General features: G+C 35.5%; 1 protein-coding gene across 1 annotated transcript in view; it reads left to right on the forward strand.

Moving 5' to 3' along the window:
- The first annotated feature begins 601 nt into the window (after window positions 1-601).
- The window catches only part of LOC104598759 (Carbohydrate-binding-like fold), a 43,337-nt gene continuing 26,989 nt past the window's right edge, over window positions 602-16,949 (forward strand). Inside the window, exons 1-12 of the mRNA XM_010260957.3 lie at window positions 602-1,087; window positions 1,335-1,400; window positions 2,344-2,430; window positions 4,976-5,032; window positions 5,120-5,184; window positions 5,292-5,461; window positions 5,809-5,870; window positions 6,005-6,088; window positions 8,069-8,228; window positions 10,536-10,651; window positions 13,270-13,398; window positions 16,809-16,880. Coding sequence (XP_010259259.1) covers window positions 986-1,087; window positions 1,335-1,400; window positions 2,344-2,430; window positions 4,976-5,032; window positions 5,120-5,184; window positions 5,292-5,461; window positions 5,809-5,870; window positions 6,005-6,088; window positions 8,069-8,228; window positions 10,536-10,651; window positions 13,270-13,398; window positions 16,809-16,880 — 1,170 coding nt within the window. The 5' untranslated portion in view covers window positions 602-985. The remainder of the gene's footprint in view (window positions 1,088-1,334; window positions 1,401-2,343; window positions 2,431-4,975; window positions 5,033-5,119; window positions 5,185-5,291; window positions 5,462-5,808; window positions 5,871-6,004; window positions 6,089-8,068; window positions 8,229-10,535; window positions 10,652-13,269; window positions 13,399-16,808; window positions 16,881-16,949) is intronic.

A 16,949-nucleotide genomic window follows, 5' to 3' on the forward strand; every position in this document is an offset into this window, starting at 1 on the left:
TGAAGTTTGAGTGAACTACTTATATGTGCCCTCTAAGATGGCCCCGTTCCCGTATGGCTTGGAGGGTCGAGATGAGGATCACTACCAACGTGGGATGCACATGCCCTAAAGATAACGGATTGATAAGACTCATCACTCTCGGATATCTCGAAAATGAAATTCAAACCTCGAAGTTTATAAAAGGACCACGCCATGCCCTCATAAGGTACACGCAATAAGTGCACTTTATTCTCTATTGTTCTTCAAAGCTCTTTGCTATCAACATTTTCATCGTTGATTTAAGCATTGGAGTGCCCAATTCGAGTCTATCACCCTGCATACTTTGATATTCTAACCTTCTTGCAATTCGATGAACCGACCTGATAAACCCGTTCGTTTGAACTATCCTCTAACAAGGAGTTTGGCAATTTCATGCTACATCATTGTTTGAATATATGAAGAAGAGAGGAAGGGAGAAAGAAGAAGGAGAGGAAGAAGGAAAGGAAGAATTTGATAAAAAAAACAAGAAAGATATTTTTTAAAGACGCTTTTGTCCTTATGTTTTATTATTGGATGAAAGGTCAACAGGTATATATAAGCATCTATATAAATAAATGACCTCAAACTTCATGTATATATAAGGGCATTGGATCTCCGTATAGATCAGAGAGCGTCCCACAGCACATCCCAACCGTGCATTGGGAACATCTCTATCCGAACCGAATGTGATCTATCCGTGGGCGAACTCCTAATTTGACTCAGATAGAGGTGGATCCGAGCCGATTTTGATTAGTCTGCGTTCGGCGGGGCCACTGGGGTTTGGTTGCGCTAGATCTTGGGACTTTAAAAGCCAATGCACCAGTATTCATGAATCACGGTGGGTTACATATAAACCCTTGTTCCTTCAGACAGTAGAGAGAGTGTGAGAGCATAGAGAGACGGAATTCTCCTTCATTTTCATGTGAAGCTGTTGATCACTTCTCTCTCCATCTAAACTCCGGGATAAATGAAAATGGTGCTTAGAGACGTTCTCATTTTCTTGTTAATTGCAATACATGTAACTTCAACTGCTGCAGATTCGATCCATGGCTGCGGTGGATTTGTCGAGGTTAGTTCCTTTATTATCCCCTCTTGTCCATGTCAGTTAAAAGTTTCTTAACTTCAGCTGCTTTGATCTGTCTTACAATCTTTATCGACCTCATTTCCTGTTCATTCCTATCTTCTCAATCGCTAGATCAGAACTTGTTGATCTGATTCGCCTGCTAATTTTCTTTGTTGTATTAGTATACAACAGATGCTATGATTTAAATTTTCGCTAGTAAGTAATAGATAATAAGAAAGTATTCTTGTTGCAGGCAAGTTCGTCTTTGATAAAGTCGAGAAAACCTACTGATGCGAAATTGGATTATTCACATATCACGGTATGTTTTTACGCTTGTATGATGTATTTTGCGCGTAACACATTGTATATTGATCTACAAGTAATCTGAGATTTAACATTTCAGTATATTTTATCTCCGGATTTATTATGCTTGCTTAAATACTTATACATGTTTGATTGTTTGAAGGAGGTATACATATTTTTCTTTCTATGAGAGCCTCCAAGTTTATTGATCAATAACACTAGAGAAGCATAACCGTGATTGAAGTATGTTGTGGTGTGGTTTTGAAGTCTTAAAAAACAATTGTCTCAAATTAAAAACCAACTTTGTCATAGATAATGGCATTATTGACATTTCCAGGAAGAGATTCTTTACTTACAAACAGTTTGGAGTTGCAATTTATATTTGCCGTTCTGGAAGCTAATGTTGATCAATGTATACTAATTCAGTGTTGACATTGCCTTTTCACATTTTTTTTTGATAAATGAGTGAAATTTTATTAAACCAGCAAATAAGAGTTACACGCAACCCGAGGAAAGGCACGAGATGCGACCTTTCCTTTAAAGCTAGTTACAGAATTATAAGTACAAAAGAAATTACACTGAAGCCCAAAATAAAGTATCCCGGAGAACCCCTTGTTTTGCAAGTGAATCAGCCAATGAGTTTGCTAATCTGCCTACCCACTGAACTCTGATTGTCATATTCCTTGTTAACCATTTAACCTTTTTGAGAAGATCTCTAAAACCCCAAGTCACAGTGTCCGGATCCTTCAGCCAACCCACTACCACCTGGGAATATCCCCTTCAATAATCAGATGCTCTATGCCTAGCTGATTTGCAAGCTGGATTCCTTGTACAGCAGCAAGTAATTCGTCCCTTAAAGAGTCTCCCACACCCGCAGGACCTGAGTACAAAGATATAATGTTACTATCTTTGTTTCTCATCACTCCTCCTATGCCTGACCTTGCCTTTTCACATTACAGGTAGAGCTTCGCACGGTGGATGGATTAGTGAAAGACAGGACACAGTGTGCTCCAAATGGTTATTACTTTATCCCAGTATATGACAAGGTACTGTTTCCCATTTCTCAAAATATAAATCTCTTATTGTATTAAATGCTGCTTATAATTGAACATCTCCATGGGCATTTATGCTTAGCAGGCGTGCATATCTATGTATGTTATGTATGCCACCCAAAGTGATAAGTTCTAGGCTTTCATTATTAAGCTTTCATAAATACCTATTTTCATATCTCTGTAGACGTCACTTATAATAACAATGATGATGATGCATATTGGTAGTATTTTCCTTTATTGGTTTATGAAAATGTTATATCGGATATTATCTTATCCTCGAGTTTGATAGAAGGTATGCTTAAATTTCTTTTTTGATAAGTAATTAACAAATTATTAAAAAAGCAAAAACAGGAAGAGCCTTGTAGCCCAAACAACATCTGCATAATCCAATAAAAGGACAACAAAACACCCTACTAACAACTCTGAAATTGATATTGCTTAAATGGCAACAATCATTGTTCATATCTTCAAGATCCCAAAATTGGTAATGCTTTTCCTGATTACTTATACGGTTATACCTTTAGTTATCGGCTTATTGCCATGATGGGATATGGAGTTTGGTGATTTAATGATGTGAAACTTCTCACTGGTTTATCCGGCTAGGAATTTTGGAGAGGACGCATATGTTTGGAGTGCTAGTTTGTACGAGTCCCACCATGATTATCAGTTATTAGATAAAAAAAATAAAAAATGGTATTGTAGACTTTTCCAGTTTTCAAGCCAATGAGTGATAAACATGAGCGGTTGCATGGGTAATCTAATAGTGAGTGCTTTTATCTGATCACCACTTGTACATACCTCTCTCTCTCTCTCTCTCTCTCTCCCTCAGAGTCTTACAGTCTTGTGGGCCTGAATTATTTAGGAGTGCACCTAACAATGCTTATGTTATGCATAAGTCTCTTAGCCCACTAGATATTGATTTTTAAACAACAAAAATATGTACTAATATAAATGATATATTGTGGAGTTATTTTTAATATTAGAATCTTCATTGAAGTTGACAGATTATAATTATTGAAAAAGTTAAGTAGCTTAAAATATGAGCTAAAGCTGCCTATTATTGTTAGGTGGCTATGTATTTTCTTTTAATTGATACAACCATTCTATCCATCAAAAGTATCTTCATACTTGAGAAATGGAATCATATCCTTATTTTCTTGTATTCATGCCACATCTACATAATTCCTGGAAATCTTAGGTGATGGTGTAGTTTAATGTGGATTAACAATGACCAAGAAACAGTAGTTGTAGGTGGACCACTCCACACAACTCTTATCATTTCATTGAGAGGTGGAGATTGTGCGTCATCCATCTGTCAACTGACTTTGATTACTTTCCAAGGACCATGGCAGGGGCTTATATGTTGTGCATCACAATCCTGCACTATTTACAGTAGCTTCTCAGACATATAGAAGTGGTAAACTAGAAGAGCCTGCTCGAACTTGCTGCTTTGGGCAGTGGATATTCTTTGTGTTCATAATATTGATGTAACAGCATTGCTGAAAGGAGGCATTATCTTCTGATGGATTATTACATGGTGTTCTGAGTTTTCTGAACCAGTGTTTTAAAAGTGCAAGGTGCAAAAAAAAAAAAATGCAAGGGGCAAATTGTGCCTGAGGTGCAAGGTGAGGTGTGCACCTTTTTGAAGCAAGGCACAAAAATACCAAAAAATCCAAAAATTTTCAAAAGATTGCCAAAAAATTAAAAAAAAATGCAAAAAATATTAAACATAATATTAATAAAAAATATGAACTTAAGTTATAAAAAACCTATTATCTAAAATTAAATTACATAAACATAGCATGTAAAGCGTATTCAAATGAAAATTTAAAAATAAAACCAAACATGGGAAACATTTTCAAGCATGCAAAATCCATAATCTTTTTATTTCCTCAGTTGCATTACTTAAATAGCTAATGTGATGTACAACATCTTGCATTCCTTATTCTATGAGTCATGTTTGTACCAAGCTCCTCGAGGCAAGCCCAAACAAGTCCATGTTAGGGTCTTAAATTCTTGATCCCTTTACAAGATAAAATGATTTTACAATTTTAATTGCCTTTTAAGAAGACATTTTATTAAGATGAATGAATAAACAACATTAGGAAATAGGGGGTTCTCGGATGCAAGGCGCACACGTTGGCTGAAGCGCAAGGCGAACCAGGCATACTCATAGGTGCACCAGGCATGTACCTTTTGAAAGTGCTGTGCCTAGGGACTGGGTGAGGCCCATGCCTTAAAATGTGCCTCGCTTGAGTGCCTAGGCACACCTTTTCAATCACTGTTCTGAACGCTCCTCAGAAGAGAAAAAAAGTGATCCATGAATACTACAACTTTATTATGATCTATTATGAATTATGATCTTTAAGTCCCATCCTTGTCTTTTTTTTTCCCAATTATAAAACAAATTATGTGCATCTTTATTTTTGTTGCTTATTTTTTCAAAAGGCTTTATAAACACTGCCAAACTACTTGAATTTTGATTAACACTCATTAGTATTTTCATAATTGTCATTCTTATGATAACTATTTCCGACAGGGTTCTTTTGTCGTCAAAGTCAAGGGACCTGAAGGATGGTCATGGGATCCAGATCAGGTAAACAAGTTTGTTCTCTTGACCATTTGTGCATATTTTAACTGTAAATTGCTTGCCCTCAAGTATGGAACATGATTTTACTTGCAGGTTCCTGTTATTATTGATCGAAATGGTTGCAATGCAAATGCAGATATTAATTTTCGATTCACAGGGTTTGGCTTATCTGTTTATGTCATTATTTGGTTTCGTATATGTGGGAATTATATTCTGTTTATATCTGTCATACTATGTTTAGCTTCAATTAAATTATGTATTGTAGGTTCACAATATCTGGAAGAATTATGGGAGCAGTTGGTGGAGAGAGCTGTTCTTTGAAAGATGGAGGGCCTTCTAATGTGAAAGTTGATCTTTTGTCACCCCAGGGGGATCTCATTTCTTCTGTTTTGACATCTTCAGTAGGAAGTTACTCATTCAGAAACATTGTTCCAGGTTGGAAGTTCTCATAGTTTTGTCCTGTTGGATGGCTGATAAAATTTTTGTCAACCTGAGATGCATTCAACTGTTATTGAACTTACAACAAATACTTTAGGATTGTGGGTTAAAAGGAATTCTTTTTTTGATAAATAGGGTTAAAAGGAATTCTTATCTTAATAGTTTGTTTAACTTTTGCATGGTATGCTGTTGCCATGCTCATTATATAAGATTGATACACATTTAGAATGTGAAACAGTTGTTACTTCTAGTGTTTGGTTTTTGGGTTGAGATTTTCCTGAAAATATTAACATATATTTTTAGGATTTTGGTGCTCTTTTGACTCTGGAAATATGTGGATGCAGGAAAATACAAGCTAAGTGCTTCACATTCAGATTTTGATGTTGAAGTTAGAGGTTCTTCAGAGGTTGGATATATATGTATATATATATTTTTAATTTCTTTCTTGCCTTACTTTCTTATTTTTTAAGTATTTGATCTGATTCTCTTTAATAATGCCTACATCTGCATATCTCTGATTACTTAAAAGAATGTTGCCAGGTGGAATTGGGTTTTGGAAATGGCATAATAGATGACATCTTCTTTGTCCCTGGATACGATATTCATGGGTTTGTTGTTGCTCAGGTAATTCTATATTTCTATCAAAAACTTCTTGTTGTATAGAAATTACATATTTTTATGTTTCTTTGGCATCTGGGTTTGTTGTTGGAGGTTCTAGGCAATGTTGTAAGACTTGAACCGGACTGGATGGTCAGACTGTTAAAAACTTGGGAACTGGAAACTATTCTGGTTTTTATATCCTCAGTAGAAGTGTTGAAAACTAGCTGGGTTTTAATGACCCAGCCGGATTCAACAACCCACCCGGGTTAGTAAATCACAGGAAACTTAAAGTGAGAAGGGTAGGATTTGAACTCATGACAGTGGATATGGCTTTAAATAGAACAGATTGGCAAAACAGGATTCATGTAGCTGACCCCATGTGGTTGAGATAGGGGCCATAGGGCATGGATGGTGATGATGATATTATTGATAAAAAGCGACGATGATGATTATGGTTGATGCATGTATATTTTGAGTAAAATGTGAATGGTGAGACTTGAATCCTGGTTATTTGTGGCTGAAAACAAGGATCTAACCATCTGGCCAATATCTTCATGTGTATTTTAATTACAAAATAGGGCATGGATGGTGATGATGATATTATTGATAAAAAATGATGATGATTATGGTTGATACATGTATATTTTGAGTAAAATGTGAATGGTGAGACTTGAATCCTGGTTATTTGTGGCTGAAAACAAGGATCTAACCATCTGGCCAATATCTTCATGTGTATTATAATTACAAAAAAAAAATTCTAGGGGCCAAAAAACCTTCATGATTCTGGGGTTTGATGTTGTGCTGAAAGTAAATTGATCAAGTTAATTCTGGGTTAATTGCAATTAATGTGAAAACTAACATGTTAATATGGTTATGTTCTCATCTCTAAGGGGAGGTAACATCTTGTGCCTCCTCTTATGGTGAATGTATACTTCCTTCTTTTATTAATTAAATCATTATTTGTTTATAAAAAAACATGTTGTCTACAATTCTACATTTTATATGCATTGTTAAAGTTATAAAACCCCATATTTGCTAATGTTGGTCATTCATTCATCCTTATAAAAGATATTTTTAAAAGACACTTAAAGTTATAAAACCTTTCTTCTTTATAGGGATTAAGAATTTAAGACCCTAATATGGACTAGTTTGTCCTTGCCTCAAGGGGCTTGGTTGGGGGCTGGGGGTGGAGCCCCTTGCCCAGATGATAAACACACACAAGGAAAAAAACAGAAAAAATGCATAGATTTTCAAAAGGCACATGCCTGGGCTGAAGCGCAAGGCACACCAGGCACACACTTTTTGAAAATACTCCGCCTGGAACCTTTTATTTTTTTGAAAAAAGGTAAGGTAACTTTTATTGATGAAACAGCATACAAATTACAAAGGGCCTTTCCACTAAAGCCCAAAACCAAGAGTACAAAGAAAGTTAGATCTCCCCAGTCAGCAGCTGGGCTCCTAAAGTCCTTGGTTGTGCATACCCTAAAATGCACCTTGCCTGTGTGCCTAGATGTGCCTTCAAAATTTAAATCACTGCTAGATTATATATTAATAATAAATTTTTTGATCATTGTTCCTGATCCACCTGGGGGGTTGCAATTAAGAATGATGATTATGATATATCCAAAGTAACTGGTTCCCTTACCTTCACTTTGTCATTCTTAATGAAGGATTGGTTAAAATTGAGAAGTGCACATAATGTGTTTTGTTAAATGATGTATATGAGAGACAAAAAAAGCAAGCTTTGTAAGATGGCTATAAGACTTGTAATGTTATATGCAATAGTGTTGGGAATCAAGAATTGACACATCCAGAAAATGGACGTAACTGACATTAGGACATTAGGATGCTGAGATGTATGAGTGACAGACTAGGAAGTATATAATTAGAAATGGACAAATCAGTAAAGACTAGGAATAGCGACATTTTTTGATAAGATGGTCTGGCCTTGTGCAAGTGTAGGTTTCTCTTGATAAACATAATGATATCATGTTTTGTTGGCAGGGAAATCCTATCTTGGGAGTCCACATTTATTTATACTCAGATGATGTACAAAGTGTGAATTGTCCTCATGGTTCTGGTAATGCCCCCTGGCAAAGAAAGGCTCTCTGCCATGCCATATCTGATGCAGATGGAAAATTTATATTTAATTCAATGCCTTGTGGTAAAACTCTTGCCAGCGTGATCTCTCATTTTTCTCTTCTTTGTATATAGAGTGCTTTTATTTATTTTTTGTCCTTGTATATGCATTTTTGCATTTTTGTTGATCTCTTCCAGCTATTTGTCCATTGATAGCCTGGTATGAATTTTGTCAACATGTGCAAGAGATGCTATATATAGTTTTAGATAAGATGACAGTTACTTTATTTAAACAGTTTAATTTAACAATGTTGGAGCCATCATCATCTTCTGGAGTTCACTTAACCATAAACATTCTATATAACTTTTCCTCTAGAATATCTGACTAGCATAGGCTAATAATCGGAATCAACATTGAAGGATCAGAGGCAACTGAGTTTTATTAGACAGGTTTGGCTGAGTTAAAGTAGAGCTGTAAATAGGTTGAGTTTGTATCAGATTTAGATATATCCAAATTCAACCTGACTATGCATTTTTGACTATCTGTCACTATCTGAGTTCATTTTGAATCTGATTAATTGGATGTATTTTGGATCTGGATCAGATTTTGGTATTATCTTTTCTTGGTAAAATCAAGTAAAAATAGCTGATGTTCAAACCTTTTGGATGAGTGCAGCACTTGCTAACGTATATTTCTAATAATGTTATATAAAAATACATGGCAAAAATATTACTCAATTGGTTTTGGGAGGTCCAAATTAGCTATGAAGTCTGAATATTTTTATCAATAAATTTTCTTCTGTATTTATCTGAAAAAAAGCTCTGAATGTAAAGGTATTTGGAACTTTTTCTTTTTCCATTTTAGATGCAGGTGAACCCCCCAGTGGCTTTGGACTTTGGAGACCTCTTCAAGAGCTACCTTTTCTCTCTATCCAAGAGGAGAGGAATGGTAATATGGAGATGCACTAGGGTTGTGGTGATTTGGAAAGTTCGGGTAGAAAGAAACATTACAATTTTTTGAGCTGGGGAAGGAGGTTGTGTTCAAAGAATTTTTTGCTAGCAATAAAAAATAAAGAAATATTAGAATTTTTCAAGATAAGCACTGCACCAAAGAAGCTCTTATTTGAGAATTATCTCTATAAAAGTTGCACCACATAGGGTGAAGTCTATAGCTGTGCTTGCTCACTACTCTGCATATGACATTTATCAGATTTGACAAAGTATGATATGATTTTGTTCGGCAAGGAATATGCTATACAATTATACTTGGAATGGATCCTATGTTTTCATGACAGCATCAGAGTGAATTTTAATGAATGCAGTCTAGATAATCTTGGAGAGTCCGGTATGGGGGGGAGGGAACCTTTAGGAACAACCAAGGTAACATAATGGCCATATATTTAAGTTCTATAGGATATGGAAACTCTATAAGGACTGAATTACTAGCCGAGAATAGCTAAATTACTTCTACAAGAATTTAGTAGTGGAAGGAGATTCCAAGGTGGTTGTGAGGTGATTAAAGAACACTAAATAGGTTCCTGGATATGCAGAAAGTTCACGAGGAAATTACAACAATTAATTGGAGAAATGGCACTCAGCCATCAATTGGTTAAAAGATCAGCAAACAGTGTAGCTGATGCTTTAACAAGGCAAGGAAAAACCAACTGCTTTGGGGCTCAGTCTCATAGGAGACTCATTTTAGAGTGAAATTGAGAATATGCTTGGGGTAGATAGGAGGACCTGGTCTACCATTATGGATGCAAGGCATATCTCCCATATACTGTAAATTGTAACATCTAACTACTCTTTAAGTGAATTATTAAAGATTGGTTTTGGTTGCTGATCTGCCGGGGGGATTGACAAAAATAAAGTAGATTGACCATGTCACAAGAGAAACTTACCTATTGAATGACATTTGGCAGCAATCTTCATTTTAAACAATTCTCACACATTTACTACTATAAGACATCCATCTGCTTCTTCTATGTTATGTTACCTATTAACTGGATGAAAAGATCCACAGGAGTATCTGGGTAAAATTCAGCAGAACCCCATGCACAACAAGGGTTATTGGACGTCAAAACTAATTTCTCAACAATGATAAGTTGTCAGTACAATATTAGGAGTTCGGATCTGCTATCAACACAGCTTGCAACATGATCTATAGCCACATATCTCGAACATGAATGCCGTACACCCCATTAATGTCAACATACAAGTGTGAAACATGTCTGAGATGTCTGGCTAGAGATCATGTTGGAAGCTATATTTGTTTATTCTTTGTTTTGTATGTTATGTTTGACTGCATATGGAACTGCCATCTTTATTTGTCCTGACAAATGTAATTGCCTCTTATATGAAACAAGTCTCAGTTGCTGTAGCATCCTTACAGGGGTTTATGAGCTTGTACCTTACTACAAGGGTGAGAATACAGTTTTTGATGTTTCGCCTCCTACCATGTTGGTGTCTGTTGGGCATCATCATATTACAGTCCCTCAAAAATTTCAGGTAGAAGGACTATTTGTAGCTTTGCATAGTTAGAATTTGGATCTTCTTGTTTTCTCTCTTGACTAAACACGTTCCATTTTTATATGAAATTGAGAATATTCTCTTTTTATGAAGCCTTCCTATGAAAATATGCATCTCCAATGACTTAATTGTGTATTGTGGGTTTGTTCAGGCCCAAAATATAGTGGTAATGAATGGGATATTCATTTACATTTCTCATATTCACAATTCCAAAGATGCAGTTGTGAGGAATGGTTTTTTAGTCTTAGTTGTGTATTGTTGGGCACCTATGCACATCAAAGAACCAAGCTGAATTTTGATGGGAGTTCACTTGGTAATCCAGGACCATTGGGTGTAGGGGGAGCTTTACAGGATGGAGGAGGGAGAATTTTAGCTTTATACTCGGGGCCAGTAGGGGTGGGAGACCCAATGAGAGCTGAGGTGTTCGCCCTCCTTCAAGGCTTGAGATTGGCTAAAGATATGGGTTTCCAACAGTTTGAAGTGGAGGGCTATTCTAGGATGGTAATAGGTTGGATGCAGGTAGATCATCTAGGCAAGTTTTCAAATATCGACACGATACAGGGTGTATCGTATCAGTATCGGCCTTACCCAGCACACGATACACTACGACTAGAGGTGTATCTTGCCAGTCGTGTGTATCAGACCGTATCGGGTTGATACGGGCGCGTATCGCCTTGTATCAATACATATCAGTTTGATACCATGCGATGTAGACCGATATGTGCGAGCACGCGAGCTTGTTTATTAAAAATTAAAGGCAATTGCGTGACTCAAACCCAAGTCTCCCTAGATGGCAGGTGCATTTAAGACAACTCAACCATTTAGGCAACTTCGCACTTGTGTAAATATTTAAAATAAAATAACTTTTATTACATATAACATCTAAATAGTACATGTAATTCAAATAAATGATATATTTATGCTCAACAATTTTAACTAAAAGTTGTAAAGAACAGTATTCAAAATTGATATTTTATAAACCTATGGAATAAATAATCTATCAAATCTACATTAAAACCAAAAGATGATTTTAATCTCTAGAAATTTATGCAAATAAAATATTAATAATAAAATAATTATTTTTAATAATTAAAATTAATATATATAATTATTAATTAATTAATATTTTAATTTACATTACATTAAATAACAACATATTAAATATTTACAAAAATAAAAAAATGTTTAGAAAACATTTGAGAGTATAATATTAAATAGAATCTATTAACTCTACTAATCAACATTTATACCAAAAAATGATTTTTAATTTTAGATAAAACTATAGAAACAAAACTGTCCTTAATGTAATAATTATATTAGTAATTAAAAATTTGCATATTATATCTTAGAAATTTTAACAGATTTGATATATTTTAAATTGAAATTATATTTTTTATAAATTATTAATTGATATTCTAGTTTACATTTGAGAATTCAATATTTAATTGACTTTTTGGTTAATGTAAAAAATTAAAAATAGTAAAATAGAAAATAATTGATATAATAATTAAAATATAATATGTGCATATGTTATGTGTCTTGGACTCTTGATTGATACATTATCAATAAAATTGTGTGATATTTATGCATCCTGCTATATTAATTGTAATATATTTTATCATATATACGAATATACCATTAAAATGTACATTTCCTCTGTATTTATACATTATTTGTGACTATTTGATTTTAAATTTAGCGTTATTAATATATTTATGGAATTTGTATGTGTCTCCATCGTATCTAAGTGTTTCCATTTTTTTTGTTCGTATCCATGCGTTTCCAAAGCGTATCCGTACCCGCATCCGCATCCGCATCCGCATCCGCATCCGCATCCGCATCCGCATCCGCATCCGCATCCGCATCCGCATCCGCATCCGCATCCGCATCCGCATCCGCATCCGCATCCGCATCCGCATCCGCATCCGCATCCGCATCCGCATCCGTATCCGTATCAGTATCCGTATTCGCATCCGCATCCGTATCCAAGTTGTTTGATACGGTACTCGACACCGATACTTTTATCCTTGAATCTAGGAATTTGGACCCATAGACAAGCCATGAGAGTGTGGTGTAACTTTTAGATGGATTAGAAGATCATATCATCCAATGGTTTGGTTGACAGTTTAGCCAAAGAAGGGTCAGTCAGCCATGGGGAACCCTTCTAGGCTGCTTTGTAAGCGGCAGTCTGTGGGGACAGCACTCCTTAATTTGGGTGCTTGTCTCTTGCACTATCTTTATTAATCTTTGATTGAAACTTACTGTTTCCAATAAAAAACTTTGTTCCTTAACAATTTTTGGACGTCTAAGCAGCATTTGTGAAGATGACTAATGTAAATCCTTTTACCAGATGAGAGAATTGATTTAATCTTGTTCAGTAAAAAATGAAGTCTGAAGATCACTTTTTTTTCCTTTTCCTTTAATACAAAACTTTTTAGTCAAAAAAAAAGAAAAAAGAAAAATAAAGAAATAAAAAAGAACAGAAAAAAGAACAAAATATCAAGTCCAATTACCAATTACTGCATATGCTTTTGGATTTCCATTAACATTATTTGTAGCATCATAGCATCATCATATATCCTTATGATTTTGTGCAGGTCACTGGATTTTCTATTGGGGGCCGGGTAATTGATGGAAATGGTGTTGGAGTTGATGGTGTTAAAATAATAGTTGATGGTCAGGAAAGGTCTATCACAGATAAACAAGGATATTACAAGCTTGACCAGGTAAGAATGCATGCAAACAGGAACCGACAAGATGAAAGCAAATGGCTTACAATTATCCTTGATATCCTATGAGCCCATTCCTCCACTAGTTGGTTTTAGAGCAGCTTTTTCTATTGTTTTACAATGAGAGCTTTTGTTTCTTTCATGTCATTGTTCCCGTCTTCCCTTTATTTTCTTTTTAAACCTGTTTATTGGAGTGGTTTGAATAAAATGGGGAGCATTTAATATTGTTGGTCATATTCGTATGCACGTGATAACATCCTGCTTCTTTCTTTGATTGGTTTGATAACATTCTTCTTTGTAAGTTTGGCATCTTTGGTGCATGGAATAAGGAGGAAAGCTGATTTGGTTTTGTGAGTTTAAGCTGAAGATGTTTAAATGTTTTTCCTTTTCCTACTATATAATAGTAGTAGAGCAAATGGAACTCATGCTGCATTCGTAAAATTTAAGTTATTATTAACAAAAATAATGGAGACCCTCGCTAATGGTTTTTTTTATCAGTTTTCTAAGCATACTAGCTCATTGATTTCATGCAACTAAATGCTAACTATGTGCACAGAGCATTTTATGTTGTTATTGTTGTTATTGCTCTCTCTCTCTCTCTCTCTTTCCCCCCCGTGAAAAGTTAAGGTAAAATTGTATGAAGAATGATACCACTTTATGCTGTTGTTATGCAATTTCTCTTGACTCTTGAAATTTCTAATTGGTGCTAATTAAGAGTGGTATCACTTTAGTTTAATATGCAGTATACAAGTACATTGCTCAAATTGTGGCTGATTGTGTCTTCTTCATCCTCCTCTAGAATCATTATTCAAAAGGAGTGGAATTGGAGGAGTATATAGAAACTATCAGAGAGATGTTGCTATTTATTCAGGTCCTGTTGTATTCAGTGACTCCACAAGGGATGAGATGCTAGAGATTCTTCAAGGGTTGAGATTGGGTAAAGATTACTTATTTACATGAGAAATGTGGTGGTAGAAGGAAATTCCAGGACTGTAGTCGGGTGGTTAAAGGTGGATAGACAATGAACCTGGCAGCACAGGCATATTTTGAGGGAAGTCAAACAACTAGCAAGGGAAATTGTTGTATCTATTAAGTGGGTACTTAGATCAGCAAGCCTCTTGGCAGATTTCTTGCTAAGTAAACCGATCAAAAAAGATTTCTTGCTAAACAACGGGTACATGGGTAATACTTGTTTCAGGGGGTCAATGGTGAAAACAACTCATAGAAGCAGAGCATATGTAAGAAATGGGATTAGATAGTGTAGGTTAGGCTAACAAGGGAGACTCTCTTATATTGTACATAGCATTCCTTTACCACAATCAATACAAAGTTCCTCTTTATCAACAAAAAAAAGTATACAAACACATGTATGGTGCTGTTCAGCAGGAATATTTATGAATAGTGGGCATTCTTCTCTTCAGAATTTTTTGCATAAACTGTTAGAGTAAGGTTGATGTCAGAAGAAGAAGAGAATTGAATGGGTGTATCTATTAATATGATAAAAGGACAATCCTGATGTTGAATCGAAGTATATACCTTGATCAATATTTGTTCTTAGGGATGTTGAATAGATGTTGTTGAAGGCTTTCATGAGGTCTTCTATGACTATAGAGCTGGCTAGAAAACTTCCAGTGGAAGAGAAAGAAAGAACCTAGAAATTAGAATAACTCAATTCATTCATTAGCCATATTTTTACACTTAGATATTTGTAAATAGACACTATATGGTTGGTCAAGAAAAGTAAATTGCAATTCTGCTGTTGGTGAATTTTGACTCAGAAAATTAAACAAGTCTCAAATGACTTCGGCAATGACTCTAAATTTTTAAGTAGAAATAAACTATGACTAGACAAGCATACCCTAGGTAGACCAAGGGAAAGTTTAGATGGTTTGGGTTGGAGGGTGGGGAATAGAGAAATGCTGGAATCTTTGGAAAAGCCTTCTGAGGTCCAAGAAGTAAAAAATGCTGTTTTCTCAATGGATAGATCTAAAGCCCCAGGGGTTGATAGCTCTATGTGGTGGGCCTCTTTGACCCAAATTTTTTCAGGCAATCGAAGAAGCATGGAAGGGTCATGTGGAGAGCTACAAGAGCAGCTATGCTTTGGTCAGTTTGGGAGGGAAGAAACAATAGGATTTTTAAGAATGAGTTTTTAGATCCAAGGAGGAAATAATAGGTGTATGGTTAAGGTTATTCACTGGTTGAAAACACTGGATCTGTTTAAAGATGTCTTAGCTGAGATATATACAGGAATTGGGGTGCTGTGGCAGGTACTTCTTCTTTCAAGCCGGTAGTACAGGAAGTTTGGTCTCTGCCAACACAACAAAGAATGAAGATGAACTTTGATGGTCTCTCTATAGGTAATCCAGGTCCTTCGGGTATAGGGGGTGTATTCAAAGATGGAGAAGGCAGAATGATTGCTATGTATATAGGAGTGGAAGATTCTTTGAGACCGGAGGTCATGGCTTTGCTTCAAGGTGTATTCAGAGATGGAGAAGGCAGAATAATTGCTATGTATATAGGAGTGGGAGATTCTTTGAGACCGGAGGTCATGGCTTTGCTTTAAGGGGTAAGATTCACCAAACAGTTGGGGCTACACCAAATTGAAATAGAAGGGGATTCTAAATTGGTAATTGGATGGGTGCAATAAGGATGTTTGGGAACCTGGATGCATAGATAGTTGATAAGAGAAATATACAGTTTAACAAGGGAGGTGGATGCTTGCTTTAAGTGGACAAGAAGATCAGCTAATGGGCTAGCAGATACTTTAGTAGAACAGGGGGTAGTTAGGGAGAATATGTTTTGGGCAGCTTTGTAGTTCAACACCCTATACTAGGGGTTTATGTTTCTATTTTAGAAAACTCATTAATGAAGTTACTGTTCCAAAATACAAAAATACTTTGCCTCCTGCCCAAAATACAGGAATTCATCATCACTTGGTCAGGAGAGGCAGAGGGTGGCCCTTGCAGGATGTCTCACTATCTGGCTAAGGCAAGAGATATTTTGGCTGCCACGAATGCAATTATTACCTTTTTTTTTTGAATATGAATGCAATTATTACCTTGATCCATTCATCAAAAAAAATTATTACCTTGATCCCTTGGGAATTAAACACTTTGGCAGATAAGTTAGCTAAGGCTAGTAGTTCATAGGGAGATTATGTATAGTGAGAGATCCTTGCTTGTGTAATGCTTGAGTTCTCTTGTTGTTTGCTTTGCTTCTATTGTGCATCATCTCATGTACTTGTTTTTCTATTAATGAAATTCTGTTGCCTTCTCTTTGAGAAAAAAAAGCAAAGGAATGGTATTGACATCTTTAGTTGTTTCAAGTTGTGATGGCTGGGAAAGTGTTGTCATAATATCCCATATTTTGATTATATGTAATCTTTTCTGAGTTTTGAATATATGCAGGTTACATCCAAACGATACAAAATAGTAGCTGAGAAGCACCATTACAAGTTCAATAATTTGGAGAATTTCTTGGTAAATATATTAATGGAATTCAGTTGCAGTTTTAAGATGCTAAAGTTGCCTCATCTTCTGAGAATTAAG

The sequence above is a fragment of the Nelumbo nucifera genome, chromosome 3 (genome assembly GCF_055504915.1).
Source record: "Nelumbo nucifera cultivar China Antique chromosome 3, China Antique-T2T, whole genome shotgun sequence".
Lineage (NCBI taxonomy): Eukaryota > Viridiplantae > Streptophyta > Magnoliopsida > Proteales > Nelumbonaceae > Nelumbo > Nelumbo nucifera.